At 38.9% G+C, this 20,689-nt stretch overlaps 2 protein-coding genes across 5 annotated transcripts in view; one reads left to right on the forward strand and one right to left on the reverse strand.

Moving 5' to 3' along the window:
- Positions 1-9,484, reverse strand: part of COL4A4 (collagen type IV alpha 4 chain) — a 71,059-nt gene extending 61,575 nt beyond the window's left edge. For 2 of the 4 annotated variants that reach the window (XM_061365195.1, XM_061365192.1), the window contains exons 1-3: positions 9,351-9,484; positions 4,459-4,649; positions 1,940-1,979 (exon numbers count right to left, since the gene is read on the reverse strand). In XM_061365195.1, coding sequence (XP_061221179.1) covers positions 1,940-1,979; positions 4,459-4,514 — 96 coding nt within the window. In that variant the 5' untranslated portion in view covers positions 4,515-4,649; positions 9,351-9,484. Of the gene's footprint in view, positions 1-1,939; positions 1,980-4,458; positions 4,650-5,902; positions 6,008-9,147; positions 9,280-9,350 lie in introns of those variants that run through there. The other 2 variants (XM_061365193.1, XM_061365194.1) reach the window with 2 other exon arrangements.
- A 161-nt stretch (positions 9,485-9,645) lies between these two features.
- COL4A3 (collagen type IV alpha 3 chain) overlaps positions 9,646-20,689 on the forward strand; it is a 68,457-nt gene continuing 57,413 nt past the window's right edge. Inside the window, exon 1 of the mRNA XM_061365196.1 lies at positions 9,646-9,778. Coding sequence (XP_061221180.1) covers positions 9,689-9,778 — 90 coding nt within the window. The 5' untranslated portion in view covers positions 9,646-9,688. The remainder of the gene's footprint in view (positions 9,779-20,689) is intronic.

Below are 20,689 nucleotides of genomic sequence, written 5' to 3' on the forward strand. Positions count from 1 at the left end.
AGTACTTGGCCGCCCTTGCATACCCACAGGGCGACTTCCTTCTGATAAAGAAACTGCATAGCAGCAAACATCAGAGTATTGTGTGGATCTTCAGCTTGACACATCTGAACATTTTCCAATGTTTGCTTAATAGAATACACACATGAATACTACATTTAAAATCCTCCCAAACTTCTTGGATCTCTCATCAGCAGAAACATCCTGGCAAAGTAGAGGCCATAAGCAAAAGCTTACTACTGTTGCTGTACAAAGTGAAACATATTACCCGCAAGTTATGTTAAGTAATGCTAAATATTACCACTAAAGACAACTAAGGAAACAGGCTACATCAGGAAAATTTTTTAACAGAATCAGAATTTAATTTGTAATAACATGAAACATGTAACACATCACATTAGGGTAGGAGACTGTTTAGCAACAATTAGATGATAAAAGGCAAAACAGGTTGAAGAGCCCCAAGCCCACTTAGCAGTAAAGCCCTGTATCTAATTCTTGTCTATTAAATGAAAAGAGAAGCATGTGCATGCTGTAATTATGCATTGCCTACCATTAACGTACTTATTTCTTGTATTAAAACTTTCTGTCCTTGTCCTCTTAATTGCAAAGAAACAACTACTTTGTTTCATCAAATTGCTACGGGGCAAAAAAGCATATTCAAGGAGACATAAAACCACACCAAGACGTAAATTCATTAGTTTTATTGTGTGGTAAGTGAATATGATTTTATTATTATTTTCTATTTCCTGAAGTGTAGTATTAAACATATACCAATTACATACACCATATGCATTTATAAACTCGTGGTGAGTGAATGGTTGGAATGTCCACAAGGTCACATTTTTTTCAGCAAAATGTTATAAACGATCGAAGTAATTTCAAAAAAGGATGACTTAAAAGATTTAAGAATAATTTAGGTAAACAGGTCAACAATGACAACCTGAAATTATTTGCTCAGGGTGGATCTCATTTTTATCAAGGTCAACATTTTTTTGTTACTGGTTTTAATAGCTAGCGGAACACTATAGGTTAATACTTCAGTTTTTCAAGGAGAAAACACTGACAAGTATTAGATAAGGAGCAAAAATACTGTTCTTTCTATCTATAATATTTTAAGGATATCTGGTATTCCCAAAGCTCCGAATAGAGGGTGTGATAGTCTTTCTCACAGATTGGATTTCTCATGAAATTACTAATCTACTCCACACTAGTCTCTCATGTAGTTATTGAAAACTTGTCTCTACTGGAATGTCAGTGGAATGCAAGTTTATAATAACATGTGAGCCATTACCCTTTCCTCTAATTGAACACATCCATTTGAAGAAAAATATTTCCATTTTCAACAGTTAACTAAAAAGGAATTACTTTGGGGGGAAATGAAAAAAAAAAAAGCTTTTAAATACTTGAAAGAAACTAAGAGGATGGACTTGAAAGAAGTTCCACTGAGGGTATTGCAAATATAAGGTTAGTATGGAGGACACTACAGAAAGGAAAATAAAGTAGATATTGAGGCTATATTATCTGAAATTTTGGCTTTAGAGAGATGGGAATTTAAATCAGGAGGCCAGTTTAAGATCGAGGCTGATGTACAGAAAAGGGCTTGAAAGCTAGAGTTTGATATATGCTATAATGCAGAGCCACTGAAGGGAACTTTGTGAGAAAGGAGACAGACAGATTCAGTGCGTAAGAGAGGGGTTTTTTAAGTGCAGATTTCCAAAGCATTTAAAGATGCTAAAGTTAGAATCTGGAAGAACCAAAGGAAAAAATTATAAAATAGTTAAGCTGAGCAAGTGAAAAAGAAAGTTAGAACTGCAGAAATACTGAAAGAAATGTCACAGTTTTGCCACAGAACTATACATCATCTTCATGTATATAGTACTACTTATCTGAACCATATGATTTTATTGATCACCTGTTTAAAGTAAATATGAATGTCACTTACCCCGTCAATTTCTTGTACTGAAAAAATAACTAGCAGCCACCTGATTTAAAAGAAGGAATAAGCTAAGTTAAAACTAAATTTGCAACCTCCAACGTTCACAAGAATGTTGCCTCTAAAGAGTGAGAACTGTGTACACATGATAAAGTCCTATTTGGTGTTGGGATTATATATATTTATATTTATAAGGGGTATGCACCATGAGGGAATGGTCAGAACATGCTATATATTTTCTTTTTGTATTTGTGAACAAAGACTAAATACAAACAGATAGGCATGAATAAGACTATGTAAAAGCTCTTGTAACTTCCCCCTGATAACCTGCTTCTAATCCCACAATTAAGAATGGCTAGAGAGGAACCATTACAGAAAAATTTCTCCATGGACACCATGCAGTGAAGATTGAGCAGTGACAGAGATGATCTGCATCTGCCCCAAAATGAATTAGCTGGTGCTGTTTTCTTTTTCTCAGAGATATAGTGAGAAAAGGCAGGGAGCAAAGCAGCACTCAAAATAGTCCCATGATTCCAGAGCAGCTGCTGGGGAAGCCAAGCTCCATGCCAACCATTGCAAGTGATGAATTATAAAGTTGAAATCATGTCTTCTATTATTTCTACATGCAAAAATAAAAATAGGCTAAGTTAAAACAAAAAGGTAGCCTCGGGTCTCTGCAGCAATACAGGAAATAAGCATTATTAATTAATATTCATATGAACATTATTATTAATGAGAACTAAGGTGTCACTCATTATATGTAATGATACATTATATACGGCAATAACGTATAGACTACTGTGTGTTATTCTCCAAGCTATAGTGAAGCCTGTATCAAAATTACTCCAACCCTGCAAATACTGAAGTATTTAGTAACTTTTCCAAAGTCCTATTGAGATCAACCTCTGGTTTTAATTTGTTATTCACGTGGTCAAGTCTTTGGAGCATGGAGAACTGTGCCAGCAAACCCACGATTACTCTCCCTGATTATTAATTGTCCATAGATTCAAACTTAAAATTATATAAACTATATATGTTGATAAATTTAATACTGACAAATTATCTTAGCAATTTATGTACATTTACTCTATACACTTTTTAAACCTATGTTGCCAGCTACTTTTTTCGAATACACAAATTTTACAGAAACAAAATATTTATCAAAATAATTGGAGAACTGATGACAGAAGCTCATACTGTCTCTTGCTAAATGAGAAACAAAAGACTGATTAAACAATAGAAGAATGCCAGATGATCAGTTACATCCCTAAATGGTGGAGGAGTTTTGTGCATCCCAGTAGTTCAGCCTTTAATTATCAAATAAGTTTGTGTAGAAAGGATTTAACTTCACAGGAACAGTTCAAGCAGGTAGCAGGAAATAGCATAGGTTTGTTCTTTTATTGTTACTGATTTAAGGCCATTTTTTCAGGCAGTCTCTGTAAATATATTTTCTCATGTCAATGCTGGCCAGGTGTGAGTTATTTTTCATTTAAGAAAATGCAAAGTTCTTATGAAGCCCTTGCACAACTGAAATGGAAATTTGATGATGCTGTTCTTGATGCACAGCGCCGCAATCTCCCTTTTTTCCAGTCACATATGGCAGGCATAAGTTTACCAGGTTGTTCTCTGGCACTTTAAAATCCCTGCCTCCTGAAGCTATACAGACATTGCCTAAATACTCAAACCAACACAATACTCTCAGAGGTAAGACATTAACAAATAATGCAGAAGAAAACAAAAACAGCAGCCTTGGAGAGAGGGTTGGGATTGAAGGCTGCTACTTCAGGGAACACCTGACTAACAAGCAGCCTGGCTTTGCACAAACCAAATGAACATGAAAAAGATACTGGAGGGAGCTCAGGCGTATTAGCACAATAGAAGACTGCCAAGCACTGAGGGCGTCAGGTTCAACAAAGTAAATTTTCTGGGCCAGGTTCCCAGCTAGAAAAGCATAATTTCACATTCCTCAAGACCCCAGCGCTTGAAGAAGGAAAATAATTGGTATTTCCCAGAAGACATTATCGAGAAGATCCCACATACCACACTCAAAATTCTGGGCAGTATTGGTCATAATCTATTCCTAAAGATCATTTTCCTCTAGAAAGAACTCCTGCCACAGCTGCTAGCAGTCATTTCCATCACAGCCTCTAAAAGTTTTCTTCATGCCTTTTAATAATTGTCCCTCATCCTCAAAATTATCGTAGGACAGGCATTCAGGTTTGAGTTGGTCATTATTTTTCTTCTCCAAATACGTTCAGCACTAGAACACAGGAATATCTTCCCTCTTAAAACAGACTCAATTTTAGTTCCTCTTTGTTCCTAATTAAATAGTGTAGTACCTGAAATTTAAATGGTATAAACTTATAGACCAACAATTGTAATCAAATACAATAAATTATCATATAGGTTTATCAAATTTATGACAGGCTACAAATTATTTAACTGGTTATTTCTTGCTACTGTTAAATTGATAGCTAAGAATATATCAGTGACTCTAGTTAAAAAATTTAGTGACCTGTAAAACTCACCAGGCAGCTGTGAAAAGCCACTTAATCCATTCAAACGAATCCTTTGTTAATGCCATTCACGCTGATTGAGGATCTGTATGTGCAGCACTTTTCTTTCTTTGATTTTTATTTTAAACAGCAGGTCTTCTCTTTCCTTCTGTTTGTGTATGGTCTATAAACACTGTTCCATACTGTTGTTTTCCCCTCTGAACCTGTTTATATTAAAATATACATCTGATGTACAAACATGAATACTTACTGGATAACCAAAATATGTCTTAACCATTTACATATGTCACACTGCACAGCTTTACGTTGGCACCACATTATCTAACTCCTATTCAGGCCACATTTTATCAGCAATCCAATTATTTCAAGGGGACTATATATAAAATTACAGATAAACATAAAAGGGTACAAGATTTCAGCCTAGAAAAAAGACAGTCTTCATTCGGTGTTTGAAATAATCAACAAATTGCATCTTGCATTATTAGATACTTAGAAGTATCTTCTGCAAACTGGGCTGGACATAGAAGTGTCTATGTGTACATCTGAATGCAGAATAAGCCATATGTATTTTCAGCTCAAGATTTCTACCCATATGCATGGATAGATGACAATCACTGGAAATGTTACCTAGAATTTTATTTTTAGAACATTTTTACACAGCTTTTGCCAGGATTTAGGAAGCTGGAAGCCCTAAGCATAAGGCTGACCAGAGGCCTCTACAATCCTAGCCAGCTGAATTTCGCATACGTAAATTAACTACACATTGCATACATAAATTAACTACACAGTGCATCTGTGACCTCTGACTTGGGTCCAATAGCATATATGGAGTTTTGTGGGCAAAAATGGTGCACAAAACCTTGTGTAAGCTCAAAGCTTCACAAATCCAGATAAATGGCCTGCTTCTGTGCAAACTTGTACATCTCCCAAATAAGAAAAAAAGGTGTAATCCTTTGGAATAAGGCATATCTGGCAAATGATTCACACTGGTTATTTCAAACTGAGGGCTTAAGAGGCTTTTCCCAGGCTAGTACAGATTATCACAGGATTTTATTTTTTCCCAAAATGTGGGAAGGTTAATTTTGAGGAGACTGAACACTAACTAGAGTGAACTGACAGGGGTTCACTTCCTTTGAAGAAGTTCTTCTCTGAAGAAGAACTTTCTTTACTTTCCTGGGCAAGCAAAGACAATCAGTTACTGAGAAGGGATCAAAGATGTGACCTCCCTGCTTTCCGATAGCTGTTCAAAAACCAGCTATCTCTCCTTTGTAAAGCAAACGAGTGTACAGTTCCTAAAACATTACTGTTTTCTGTTATTTAGACAGTGTAGCATATTTCTAACCAGAACTAATCTAGAAATAATAGTGACTTCTATATGTATGCAGAGGATATTCATACCCTGCAGTCTGAAGGAGAGACTCTGTAAGCTACTGTGTACTGACTAACAAATAAATACCCTCAGGGCAGCCAATCTGTGCTGCAAGATCACACCCCACATGTACTGTACAGTACTCCATAGTCTGCCAAATTCTTAATCTCTTTCTGTGCCCTAGTTCTCCATCTGTAAAAAAAGAAAAAGAGATAAAAAAAGAAAAAAACAACCCACAATACTCCTAATAATAATAACACACTCAATACCACCAAAGGAACAAAAGGAATAGACAAGCATCACCAAACCTCAGGTCATAAAATCCTCAAAAGCCAGAGGGGTAAAAGCTGGCAATATAACATAACTTAGATGTTTAGTTTCTAGACATGAAGGAAGACAATTTCATTCTTAGGGATTCTGATAAGACTACAGGACATGAGCCATAGTTTGAGGCAGAGACACAGCTACAGTTATCAAGTTGGAAAACAAAAAGAATAGAGCAGACCCAACTATATTCTCAGTTCATCTAAAGAAACAAACATCATGTGTAATAAGGCCACTGAAATTGCAAAGTCAAGAATTCAGAAGTTCAGTAATAAAAAATAGGGTTGTGTACTCAATTTTAATGTAGTTCTTTTATGCATATGATTAGGATAGTCAGTTTCATTACAAGAATATATATATTGTTTTCCACAGGACTTCTGCCTCATATATGATGGACATATTCCATACTCTTCTCATCCTTTTCCTTAAGCCATATTTTTTCTTTTACAGTGTCCTATGAAACTTTGTACTTTATATTAAATTCATAGAACTGTAATGTTTCCCACAAAAATATTATTTATAAAAACAGAAAACACTGTTATCCTTGTTTTACCATAGAGTACTGAGGAAACAAAACTAAAGCTAAAATCATTAAAGAGCAATTAGTGCAAAAAAAATCCCCCCGACCCTGAACTTCAATTTGTTGCAGCTTTCAACTGCTTTCTACTATTAAGGTTGACCTCTCTGTTGTTCATGCACTAATGGTTTCTTTTGGTTTTGGTTTTTTTTGGAGTTCTTTTGTTTGGTTGACTGGACTTTGTTTGTTTGTTTGGGATGTGTTGGGGGCTTTTCTGTGGTTTTTTTTTGTTTTGTTTTAGGTGGTTGTTTGGGTTTTGGTTGGCTTTAGGTGGGGATTTTTGTTTGGTTTTGGTTTTGTTTCTGGGGGGGTTGTTTGTAATTTTCTTCCTTTTTTAAAGTACCTCTACAGGCAGCTGCAGGTACACTTTTTGAAACAAGCCTGCCTTGCCAGCTGGTGTGTCAGGTAAGACCATCTCTTAAATTTGTAGCTCTCTGAAGGCATTACGGACTGCAACAGTATTAGCAACACAGTCTGCATCAAGGTTTCACAGACTTTTTTTGGATGGATGCCATCAGTTATGGTAATAACAAGGAGGAGAGAGAATATCAGTGGCTGCTCTTCTTTTATTCTACTTCTATGCTAATGTGAAGTCATGTATCTGTCCTAGAAACTCACATTAAAGGCATATATGCTTTTAAGTGATTGTCTCATAATGCAACATTACTTGCTGTTTCTTAACTGTAAAACACGTAACCACTATCAGGTTCTATCAGGTTGGGCTGTACTACACAGCAGCCAGCTGCTCAAGGTCAATGAAACAAGTGGCACTGGGATAAAACTGGGCTCAAAGAGGTCTTATTTTAAAAGATGTTGTGTCTTTCTGTGGCACCCCCCTTGTTAGCATTTTCTGGTATTTGTTTTGAGCTTGATGACTTTATTTTTAAATTCCTGGATAGTTTTCATCATTTGAAACTGACTCAATATATTTCTATTACAGCAGTAGTTCATTCACTATTCATTCTGTCTCCTAACAGTGGTCTGCCTGCTTTCTTCCAATATTTTTTTTGGCCTAGTATTCAAGAGCTCTCTTTTTAAGTTCTGTCTTCTTTATTGAGACTCATTGTTAATTCTGCATCTAAATTTGAATTATTTCTGAGGACTGACCACTCTCTTCCACTGTAGTCTTGCTTCCTCTGACCTTTTCTCATAGAACCCTGCACCTTTTGTTTTCACTTTTGTACAAATGAGTGTCTGCTACCTTCTGTCTAACTCCGGTTCTTCTAATGTTAAATTTCAGTGGTGGATTTAGGTACTTGTAATTTATAGATGCTATGGCTTATACACAACTGTAGACCTCATTTTCGTCCTCATTACAGTATTCCTGTGTAAAAAATGTAGCACTGTTATAGTCAACAAGTTTAGGAATCTGACAAATAAAATCCATCACTTGAGCAGTAACCCTAAAACACTATTCTACATGCTCACCATCAATCTGGCTTGAAAACAGGGGGTATTTTCCACCCTTTGTATATTGCTGTCTACCCCAGCTTTCTCTCACTGATACTTGAGATTTTAGAGCCAAGGTGATAAAATCTGTGATGATGTACAGGATCTGTGACACAGAACATATTGCTCTGCTCTTCCAGAGATGTGCTCCTGTTGCTAGTACTAAACTAGTACAGATCCAGCGCTACTCTCATGCCTGGAAGACAAGCTGTTTTACAAAGTTCTGTGGTTAGCTTTATACCCGCGAAAGGCTTTAGGTCTGTAGCACACGAGTAGTCCTGGGTAGATTTATATACATATATCATTATATATTGGTTTTTTTTCTGTATTGCTTCTAGTGCTTTATATAAACCTGTAACGTAGGATTTCCTGTCCAGCACTCACAAACACTGCAGATAAGGTAAGATCACTGTGGCCAGACTGGCCAACATACTTTTTAAGTTTGCACCATCTCAGAACAGCTCTTTATGTGGTGCGGTGTTACCTCGACCATGCAGTGCTTTTGTCAGTAACATAAATGTGCTAAACTTTACATACTGCCAACACTTTACAAATCATACTTTCATTCACAAAACTTTTATATCATGCTAAGCTATGTGAAAAGCCCGGGCAGAAACATTTCTCACTGATTTACATTTATGTAGTGGACAGCACTTTGTCCCATCTGGGACTTCTTGGTCTCTGCGGTCTCATAAAGAAAAACTTGATGGAGAGAGCGCTGCTGAAAACTCTTGTCAGTGCCCGAGTGCGCCCCGGGCAGAGCCGGGATGGCGCTGAGGGACCTGGCTGCCGGCGCTTTTCCCCGGTGCCGCCTCTCTCCCTCCCCGGTTTAACCGGCCCCTTCTTCCGCCGGGGCGCTGCAGACGACCCTGCTTCGGGCCGGCACAGGCCATGCCCTGTCTTGGCCGGTGTCCGTGGCTGGCCCGGACGGGTCCCAGCTCTCACAGCGCAGCCCCGCGGCCTCTCGGATGGCGCCCACTACCTGAGCCTTCGCGGTCACGGCGACGCGGCAGAAGCAAGCGCGGGACGGAGACAGCCCAGTAACCTGGGACACCTCCAGCTGCCCTCGGACGGGGCTGGCCCCTCAGCGAGCTGCCCTGACCCGGCAGGCGCCGAGGCCAGGCGGGACGGCCTGTCATGAGCGCCAGGTACCGCCGTCCGGGACTGTCCCTCCGCAGCGCTCACCTCCGCTCCCAGGCGGGAAAGCCCCCGGCTCCTCTCTCACTCCACACCCACTGAGGACGGACGGACGGACGGACAGCGGCTGCCGGTGTTGCCCGAGTAAAAAGACGCACAGAGCAAGAGTTCAGGACAGGAGAGAAGACGAGAGGCGAGGAGGGGGGTGGCCCAGCCGGCCCCGCCCCGGCCATCCCCAGCCTCTGTCCCCACCCCAAGTCGCTGGAAGCGCCGAGGGTGCGAAGCAGCAACCCCCAGGCCAAAAGCCGCGGGCGGGCTGGGGGCAGAGTCCCAGCGCCCCGGGCCGAGCTCCGCGGAACGCCGCGCAGGCAGCGCTGGGCGCGGGGATGGCCGGCAGGGACTGCCCCGGCCACCTGGCACCGCCGCTCCTGCTGCTACTCGCCCTGCTCTGGCTGGGCCGCACCGCGGCAGCTGAGGTGAGTGAACGCGGGGCGGCGGGGCTGAGGCGCTGGCGGGGTGTTCCGGGGTGGCGGGGTGCCCCGCGGCTACTGCTGTTAGCTGAGGCAGAGCGGGGCCTAGCGACTCTCCCTCTTCTGCCATCGCACTGCATTCCGTTGTTGGCAGCTTGCGAGAAAGAAAAGGTGAATTCCTTGTGTTTAAAATGATGTGCCTCACCTGCCTCAGGTACACGGCAGCCGGGCGAGGCGCGGTGCGCTCATCCAGCGGCGAGGTCCCGTTACCCCTGCTCCGCTGCCAGGCGGGGATGAGTCGAGACGGGGCGGCCCCCGGACGAGGCGCTTCGCCGCCGCAGGTCTCAGATGCGAAGGAGAAGCACCGCGTGCTGCCAGCGAAGGGCTCCAGTGAGGGGAGCGGGGCGCAGCCCCGTCACTGGCAGGGGAAGCTGCCGCGGATGCCTGACCCGCGGGCAGCGCGTCGCTCCGCGGGGAGGGTGTGTGCGGACGGCAAGGACATAGCGGTGCTGGGTGTGGGTGGTGTCTGAGGTAAACAGACCGCCAGAGCAGCACTTACCGTCTGGACCTTCATTACAGACTCGATTTACAGTTTGTCTTTCAGGTTTAATGATGAGCGTGCGTCACCGTTCGGTAGATAAGTACTTCTAGATCGTACTGTAGTCTCTGCCGTTCCTGTCTCCTCTGTCTGGTTATAACGTTTAGATTGTACATTCCGAACTGGGAAAAGAGCAGTCAGTTGTGCGGGTGAATGGGTCAGTGGAGCTCTCAACATTTCTGACAGTCACCACTCAGAAAACTGCCACTTTCAGTAAATTTTGGACAGACATCAAACACGGGAAACTTCCAGTTTCAATCAATTTCAAGTTCTGTTTCTCCAGTAATGGTCAACAGTGTTACTTTTTCCTTGCATGCGTGTGTAAAGCTCTAACCCAATACATCAAAATCCTTTACTGGGTATCAAAACATTTTGCAGCTGACCTTTATAAGGAAAATATTTTACCACCTACTTTGTTATCGCTAAAATAGAGACACATTCTGCTGTAATACTCTGAAGCAGACTAATTAGTAATAACGTTTCTTCCCGAATATTACAGCTACTTCACACACCCATTTTGGGTTAAGCACCTAGGAGCAATATAAGCACCTCACCAAACGTTTTCTTTCATGGCACTCTAACTTGCAGTCAAGTTTAGTCATTTAACAAAGATCTACTTGTTTTATTTGTAATGGAATTAAAATACCTCATGGTTCTTATGTAGAACAGAGGAAACAGATCTATTTGCAAAGCACATATTTTCTGCAGAGTTGTTTCAGGCTGACTAAATCTGACCCTTACTCTAAAGCAAGATGTGGAAGATAAATGAACTCAAGATCTGCCTCTCTTCTACCCATTTTGCTATTCTTTATTCTACTCTTCCTCTGCTGGTACCTCCCCATCCATTGCCCCTGATGTTGCACATCATCATATATGCTTCTCAAGCACAGGCTGTGCACCAGGAATGCCTACCTTCCCTCCCACAACACACACACTTTTTCTAAGCCTCTGGTCTGGCCCTGTTGATCTTGTCACCCTGTTTCATGTTTTCTTCTGCAAAGGAAGGGAAAAGGAGGAGTATTGACAAGTAATATCCCATGTATGGTCCATTTAGAATCATAGAATAGTTGGGGTTGGAAAGGACCTTAACATTATTTAGTTCCAACCCCCCTGCCATGGGCAGGGATGCCTCACACTTAGACCATGTCACCGTCACCCACCACTTTTTTAACAACTTCAGTAGGATTTCTAGAGCAGACTCATGTAATTTATTTCATTAGCAGGCTTTCTGTTTAACATAATTCACGATGCTCCAAGATGCCAGTTTTCTAGAGCATTGTCACTACTAGATCCTTCTTTACACTTAGGTCTTAAAGACAGGATTTGTGATGGTAGCAGGTGTCTTCTACAGAAATCTTGCAGTTTAGGCAGAGTTTGAACATGATAAATCAGCTCAGTGGTGCTCTGAAAATTCAGTGGATCTCAAATGTTGTCTGAGATTAGTTTAAACTAGATTTGCAACAGATAATTCAGTTTAAAATTTAAATGTTGTAATTCTATCCTTCTATAAAAATGCTGTTATTTTCAAAAGAGTCTAGCAGATTTTTCTCAGTTTTGTCTAAACTAATTCAATATTAGTGGGTAATGATAATTGACATGAAATGATTGATGAATAAATTATTGCATCTTGGCTGGACTTTGCATTGCAAAGAATGGACTTTCATATGAAAAAGAATTTATATCTGACCAGCAAGCAATGTTTTTGCTGTTTTCCTAAATTAACAAATATTTTATCATAGAAAAGTTTTAAGTGTATGTCTTTTAATAAGTAGTTTATTCCTGAAAAAAAGAAAATTATTAATTTGTGCCTTCTGCTGTTTATACAAGAAATTTTGGTCCACACAGCCTTTCACAGAGACCAGACTTCTCTGCCCTTAGGAGGCTGAACTTTCTGGCACCTGCTAGGGAGTATTATTATCTGCATTCTTGGCCACTGGCATGCTCTAATCACGTCTTCTGAAAACTCAGCAGAAGTAGCATCTTCCCATGTCAAAGGCTTTACAGCGTGCTTGATGTATTCCTTCACTCCAGATACTGATGTTATAATTCTTTGGATTTTTCCACTGTTCATTTAAATACTTTAGAAGAAGAATCATAATTTAAAAAATATCAAGATGTTTCTGCAGGGAATAAGATCCTTCTCATTCATCATGTTTTTTTTACTATTCTTTTTCTTTAAGAAAAAAAAATAAAATGGTTTGCTTTCTCATTGTTTCCTTTTGTTTAACAGTACCTAGAACTGGTACTGTCTTGCTGCACACATACAATCCAATTAATTCTCCTGAGTGTGTGCTGTCTTGTGATACTATCCATGTACTTCTTGTATGTCTTGAAATTAAACACTAAGCTAAAAAGATTCCCTGAAATCTGGTGTTTCAAATGACACTAATAAAAAAAATACCTTGGTCAAGTTAATGTTTGCTGAATCAATACTACTTCTTAGTGGCATTGATCATTTCTATGATGGTGTCATGTTAGCACGTGTTCAGAACAGGATAAAAGAGTTACTACTTGAACAGGATTACTTATTGCAAGTTAGCTGAACCTCCTGTAACTACCATATTTCAATTTGCATTGTAGTACAATTGCAATATTGTATACACAGGATAAAATTAAGTGCTCTCTATCTGGTTGCTTCTGTCATTACTTTTTCGTATTTTCATCTTGTTCTGCTGGCAGAGGAGTAGAGGTAGCAAACTCTGTAGCTATAAAACTTGGAAACATTTTTTTGCATTCTCCTTCTCATGGTGACTAGATGCAAATGTTTAAGTCTTCCAATTAATTTCATATTTTACAAATGTTAGAATTTGCATGCAAATATTTATAAACTAGTCTTTTCTTCTTCATGCGGGATTTTTTTCCTAACTAAAAGCAAACTATACTGTTGTCACAAATAGATCTTAATACGTAGCTCTGTAAGGAAAAATGCAGTGTTGTAGCTTAGCCATGACCATCTCCAAGGCTGGTAAGAATGGAATGTAGGCTGAATCACTTTGTTTAGCTAGGAATCAAAATGTTGGAGGGACACAGGTGAGTTACAGTGAGAACGTTCGTTCTCTGCTGGCCTTTGGAAGCGCCCAGGTTCTTTGTCACATGAGGCAGCTGAGAAGATGTGCACCTGAATATACAAAAGAGAGTTCACTGAGTGTGTTAGAAAAACAAGTCCTTTGTGAAGTGCTCTCTTTGATTTGGTTAATATGATCCCAGCTCTGAAGTTAGTGGGGGTGTTACTGTGATAATTGGGCCAAATTCATACTGGGCTGTTCTGATCTTGATTGCCTCTATAATTAGTTGTAATTCCTCCATCATCTCCAGAGAGAAACAGGCCAATGTAAGAGTGCTGCAGAGCAATGCTTTTCCTACTGGGCCAAGAGGGTTAATATAAAGTAGCAGAGTTGCCCTAATATTTGTGCATCAAAATTTATGGAGTTCTGCTCTTTCATACCACATGGAGGCTTTCTCTGATGGCCAGAAAATGTTAAGTGTGCTTATGTGTATGGTGCATCATACAGCTGAAAGGAGATGAGCCTCCTTAGCTTGTCTTAGGAAGCACCTGTAAAACAGCTAGCAATTGATATATATCCTTTTTCCAACAAATCTAAAAGGTAAGTACACATCTAAGCAAAGGTCTCTAATACAGGTTACTTTGCTGGCTGAATAATATTAAAATAATCAAAGCAGACAGGCAGACACTGGTTCTTTCTTCATTGCCTTGCATTTCATATCTATATAACAGCATTTTATTTCTAGATCTGTGCTAGATCTGTTCTGCAATACCTAGAGCTGATTTATCATAACATGTATTTGAAACAAAATACTTTGCTGTTAAGTGCAACTAGCATGGGATGTCCGGTCATCTGTTTTACTGTCACATTCTCACCCTACTGCCTAACAAAGTAATACTAGAAGGCTCAGTATGTTGGCATGGGTTACAGGAGCCTAGGAGGAAGGTGAAATACAAAAAGGCTTTTTTCTTCTTAACTGTTTACAGCCCCAGTCTGTCATACGCACACTGAAAAAGTTCCCTTTTGCCACACCTGGTATGTTTTTAATTATATTTTCATTGTTTATAGTTTTGGTTTTTTTAACTTAGTAGTTTTGTGATAAGGTACAAGTCTCAAATTTACAGGCTTTCCATTTGGCCTAGTTCAGTGAAGGGTTTTTAACTATGGCTTTATGCTACATTATCCCACAAATCATTTTGAAGGAAGCTGCAAGGAAAGGTAACCTTTCTTTTTTCCTTCTTTTTTTTTGTGTTTTTTAATCGGTGAAATCACCTCTGAAAAAAGGAGAAATCAAAGCATATGCAATAAGCTTTCTCTGAACAAGCTCCTGTTGCTTTCAGTGCTGTTTGCACCACTTAACAGAAGATGCACAGCAGGAATTTTATGAATATACAAATACACAGGCCTGAGGAGACAACAATTATAGTGAATACCATTCCCACACTCAACAGTTGGGACGAAATACAACTGTGTGATGTAATGCTAATTATATTATGGTAGGTTAGCAAATATTCACTACTTAAATGACTACTTAAATGATGTGTCTTCTTTGTTATTAGATTGCTCTTTTAAGATGACTGTCTGTTAGTAAGGAAGAACACGGGTGAATAAGCTGATTAAACACCCTTTTGAGTTAGCTACACAAAATTCTGTGGCCTGAATTACCTAATCTATTATTTATTTTTTTTCCTTGTGGAAAAGAGAAACGGTTTTATTCTGTTGGCCCCATGTCCTGTTCAAGGTCAGGAGAAGAAACCCACAGAGATGGGGTTTATGGGTCTGCCTTTTGAGATATTACCCATCTTATTATATCATGAACAGTTTGGTCCGGTTTCTGATAGTCCTCAGCACAGTGACTTCCACCCTAGTGAGATTGTTTGTAGGGCAAGATATCGGTCATTTTAAATATGTGTCAAAATTTTCTGTGGTTCAGCAGACAAAAGAGAAACATCATTCCCTGTCTTTAAAAGAGGGAGTAATTCTGTATTTTCCCTTTATAGACCAAATGCAATTTAAAATCCCCTGAAAACAGAAATTTAATTGAGAGCCTCAACTTACGAGTTTTCCAGATCTGCTTACAATATGCCAGTACTTCTTACATAGACATTGAGTAATTTTAGGGAGCTTCTACAACACAGCCTTAGTGGTCAGCACTACAGAGCTCACAAACAATCTGAATTTGGGAAAACTAAAGGTGTTAGGTTTTTTTCTGAATTACATCATTTTACCTGTTTTATATTAACACAGTGATGATAACATGCAAGCAAAGTGAAGATTGTTAAGGCCTACAATTCTCTCACTTCCTAAATCTTTGTCAGTGAGTTGGAGAGAAAGAAGGTCCATGTAATTAATTATACTCTTATCTGCTTGGGGAAGAATATGGTTGGCACTATGGAAGTTGTGGAACTGTGAGCATGATGACAGAATGGTGTGCTTTTGTGAGAATAGTATGAACAGCTATGTTATGGTAGTTTCTTGGAACTTGCATATAAACAGGCTCATCCACAGGAAGAAAGATATGCTGTAAAGTAAATATACAAGTGTTGTATTGTTATATACAATATAATAAAGGAACTGTAGGGTGGCGTGTTTTGATTTTGTATTTGGTGTTTGGGGGGGTAGTTTGGTTGGGTTATTTTTGTTGTTTATGACGGTTTTGGGTTGGGTTTAGGACATAATTTATTCCATTTGAACATAGGCAAGAGATACCAGAAATTTTTTTTTTTTTTTTTTTTCCTCCATTTGACTTAACAGTGTTTTACTAAAGGTTTATGTTAGGTTTTTTATTGTGATAAATATAAATAGTTATACTGAAGAGATTTTTCTAACACTACAAAATTGTTATTATACCAACTTACTGAACAGGTTTTTTCTTTAAAACCTCAGATATTTTCAAACCAGTTTCAGTCTCTGAAGAGAAAGAGGGTTTTCATTCACATGTTCCCTTGGAATAATAGAAAGTTGATTAAATGTTCATCTGCAGCAGCTGCTTCTGTTTCTCCATACCAGTCATTTACCATAGTTGGTTTACAAATACTTCCAAAGATGTCCTGACAGTTTAAATTTAGGGATATAAAGTAAAGAAATTCTCATGAAGTTCACATAGACACATGTTGTGCGTTCACATTGTGTGGTCACAAATTGTGTACCTGTAAGTTAGATACAAAATACTGCTTTTGTGAAGTGTTAACGAATTTTTTTTCCCTATGATCAGTACTTAGGACTTCTCTTCTGCACCTCACCCTGAAAGCAGCACATAACCAGTAATGTAAGGCCTATGTCACCAAGGAGGGATATTGATTCAGTAGCTATTCCCTAAGCAAGGTTCCCATTACAAGTGTTTAATGGAGCTTTTTCAACACCACCATTGTCTGTAGTGTAACAGTTGCCTTCCACTGTGTCCTTTGAGATCCAGTCACCCTACATTAGACATTATCGACCAAGTTGTTCATTACTTAAAGATGATTTGTTTATAATGAAAAGTCAAAATGAAATAATTTTTGTCAAGAGCTAGGTATTCAGCTGGTAGGCAACATGCTGTGAATTCCGATAGCACACGTGGCTGTTAGCAGGAGTCTTCTAAGGTAGGAATGTCTGGCTGCCTTCCAGTTCACAAGTGACTACCCAATGTTTCAGGGTTTGGGAACTGACATATTTTCCTTCATCGCATCATCTCCTATTTCTGTTCTATGTTGTCTATACTTATTGAAGGCTTAATAATTTGGTTTTGTTTTACTGGTCCAGCAGTCACTGCAAAAACACAAAGTTCTTCGTGGTCTTTGATAATTTTAATGAATTCATGTTTGATGCTTAGAATGCATGAAGAGCTTGTAGTATACAGATTGCAATTGTGAGACTGGTATTTTATTTTGATAGCAGTGTTTTGGAGTGAGGGGACTTCATTCTCCAGTATCTTGTATGCTACATGGTGATTTACAGTTGTGCAACATGAGGAATATGCTGCCAGGGTCACGTATCTACTGACTGTGTCTAGATAGAATTACTGACTGTCTTAGTCTAGCTAAGTATCCTAACATAGGTGCATCACACTCCAAAAAAGATTTTCCTTACATGCCTTCTGCACAGTAGAACTTTTTTTCTATACAGCTCTGCTCTCATATCCTCTGAGATGAGCGGTTTAGGGTAAATTTTCAAAAACATAACTTTGTCCAAGCTAGAAGGTGCTTTAGCTAGCACCACAGTGTCCGGAAAAGTGCAGCATTTCACACTTCTATGCGGCATGCCTATGTCAATACAAGTCTGTAGTGTGGATAAACATTAAAGCAAAACTTTCCACGTACTGTATTCATGATACTTTACTCGCACTTTTATTAGATGCAATGCAAATCATGTAGTAGAGAACATTAGAGAAATGAGCCCTTTGTCATTTTAGTCATATTAACATCAACTATGTGAGCAGTATTATTCTATGTGCTCAGTTGTGGTTTATAGACGCAGCTGGAATGTGTAAAGTGATTATTCTGCACTGAGACAGCTCAGGAAGAATTCAGAAATCTCAGTGTGTCAGCAGCCCTTGAAGATCCATAATCAAGACTCTTAAAGGAGCTCGCTGACTGATACATAATTTTTCATAAGTATTGGAATTTAGGCGAAATTAGAAAAAAAATTGAAATTAGCTGATAATTTACTTCCACTTAGAAAGGAGCACTGTAATGGCTTGCATATTTGTAGGCTGCTCAGGATACCTTCAATGAGCAAAAAGATGGAAAAAAACCCCGAAAGTGGCATCATACAGAAATATAAAAGTAGATCTTTCCCAATAAGTCTTGTTCCGTGTTTTGATGGAGTTCTAATTTAGTGGTCCTCAAAATTAGAAGACCTAGTTGGCAGGATAGGTGAGATGCTAATGAAAAACAAGTTTAAATGAAAAATCAGGCTTGCATTTGGAAAAACGAGCCTAATCAGCTGTTAGAACCACCAGTGAATGAAAGTGACAGCTTCCCCACCCACTTGAGAGAAGACACCTGGGCTATTTTTACTGTCTGGAGTAATTAATGGATATCACTTGCACTGTTTTTAATTCATCTTAAAATCCCTTACATTGCACAGTCATCTTTCATTTATGTTAACCTGGATATACCTCCAGAATCAGTGGAGCTCACCCATGAAATTAAAGACCAATTAGGCCAAAAGTGTAAAATTAAGCCCCACTGCAGCCAGATTACTATAGTCCTAGAGAATACATTTAATTTCACCTCAGCTTTCATCTGAATGTCTTTAGTACTCATGCTGTGTGGTCTTGATGTAATTTTCATCTGAAACACACTTAAGGAATACAGTACCTGTTGCCTGCAGCAACACTTCTGCCTCTCTGTCCTGGTTGCAGTATTTTTAATACAAATCTGTATTTTGAAATCATAGCTGACCTACTCTGATACTGGCTGGATGTGGAAAAGCGAACAAATACTTTTGACTGTTCTGTCATCATATATGTCTTTCCAAAAAGAGATCAATGGAAAAATTCTGTCTCATCGCCCTCACTGGCTCATTTAGTTTGTTCCCTATCAACCTGCCTTTAAACCATTACCAATATGACTGTGTTGCCCCAAAATATGAGTGATGTGACTCAAATCCTGTGCTATTTATAGAAATGACTATTGTTGTTTGCTTTTTTCTTTACATTAATTCTTTGACATATTCACCTTTGCTAACATCCCTAAATACATGTTCTAATATCCTCCATATAACCAGCTCTATTGGCAAAATGTTGTGAGCTGTGTAAGATTCTGATAGTCCACATGAAATTCCCATGATTGCAATGGTATGAGTAGCAGTGCCATGCTGAATCTACATTAAGCTTTGAATAGATGACAGTGTAGTCTCTAGTATATTTCTTCCTTCTTTCGTTGTCATTTCTTTGAGGGATTCAGTGAAGGAGGGGACCGTAAGGCTTGTTAAGCAGATGCATAAGTCAGTTTCTGAGTTGGGGCAGGAAGAGGAGAGAGCTCTTTTAACCCAATCCCATAGTGTAAGAAGGGCAATTCAGTGTTATAGATAAGGTCACACCTACAGAGCAAAACATTAACCACAGCAGTAAATGTGGTTCAGCATGTACAGCTGTCATTATTTAAAGAACATATGATACTATTCCTGTCTCTTAAAACACTTCTGAAAAGAGCTCCTATAAATTACTCCATGAAACTGTTGTTTGGGTTTTTTAAAAATTTGTTTCATTGGTGACTTAATTTAATTTGTCAATCATGTAATGAATGATGTTGCTTTATGCTTTGGCCTTGATTTTTAGATCAAGAATCTAGTGCCATCTATCATATCTAAATATTTGAAATGAACATAGGAGATTATTATAAAAATCACAACACTGAAAAGTATGCAGTAGATTAATGCGTTTACTTATGTAGACGTTATTGTGAGGATCTCGAATAAGCCATAATAACTAATATTCAATTTTCTTACCTTATAACCTGGCAGTGTGCTATTGTTTTGTTATGATCCTTTGATAAAGGAGCCACAGGCATCTTGCAGTGATGTGGAAACATCCGGTAGTGTGAGGGGGTTTTTTTGATACAAAGCTCCTTTATTAAAGGCATAATCTAATCATATGTAAAAGTCATATGCCAAAATATTTAGTATTATCCAGCTGACTGTGTAATGTAAAATCATATTTAGTCTTTTCACATTAGTTTAAAGTGATAGGCATACACAAAAAGACCTAAATTGATCTGAAAGCTTACTAATGGCCAATTAAACACATTTGAAGCATTCTTACTTCTTGCAGAGCAAAGGCTCTTTAAGTAGCTAAATAACCTTGATTAGTTGTGTAGCATCAGAGGTTTCTACATGTTCATGCATTTAACTTCACCTGGATTATCTTTGATAGTAAAAGAAAATTTATCTGCACGTATCTTCTGCAGATTATACCTGTTACAGAAGAGTCATTTGATCGATTCTACATGTGCTGAAAACTGTGCTTCATGTACAAATACTGTAAAGAATCAGCATCTAGCTTTGCTTTTACAGGTAGAAATACGGTGCAACTCAGCAAAGGTCTGTAGAATTACAATGGTAAATAATTGGTACTAGGAAGATGACAAGACAGCTATGGCTGTTTCTCAGGAAAGCTGTCGATGGTCAGCCAGGATATGCTCTAAGTTATACTGGAGAAATTCAGAGAATCTGGAATACTGTAAGCATTTTTTGCCTCAGTAAACAGTAACCTTCCCTGGACTCAGATATGTGCTTGCTTAATCTGCAAGCTAAGTCTTTGCTTCAGAAGTTGAGATGTAAAAGCAGCTACAATGCGTTGAGTTCTGTCCGGGGACAGATGATGAGCGA

Source organism: Neopsephotus bourkii, unplaced genomic scaffold, assembly GCF_033783945.1.
Source record: "Neopsephotus bourkii isolate Nb327-2 ecotype Australia unplaced genomic scaffold, CSIRO-AGI_Nbou_v1 NB_1279, whole genome shotgun sequence".
Lineage (NCBI taxonomy): Eukaryota > Metazoa > Chordata > Aves > Psittaciformes > Psittacidae > Neopsephotus > Neopsephotus bourkii.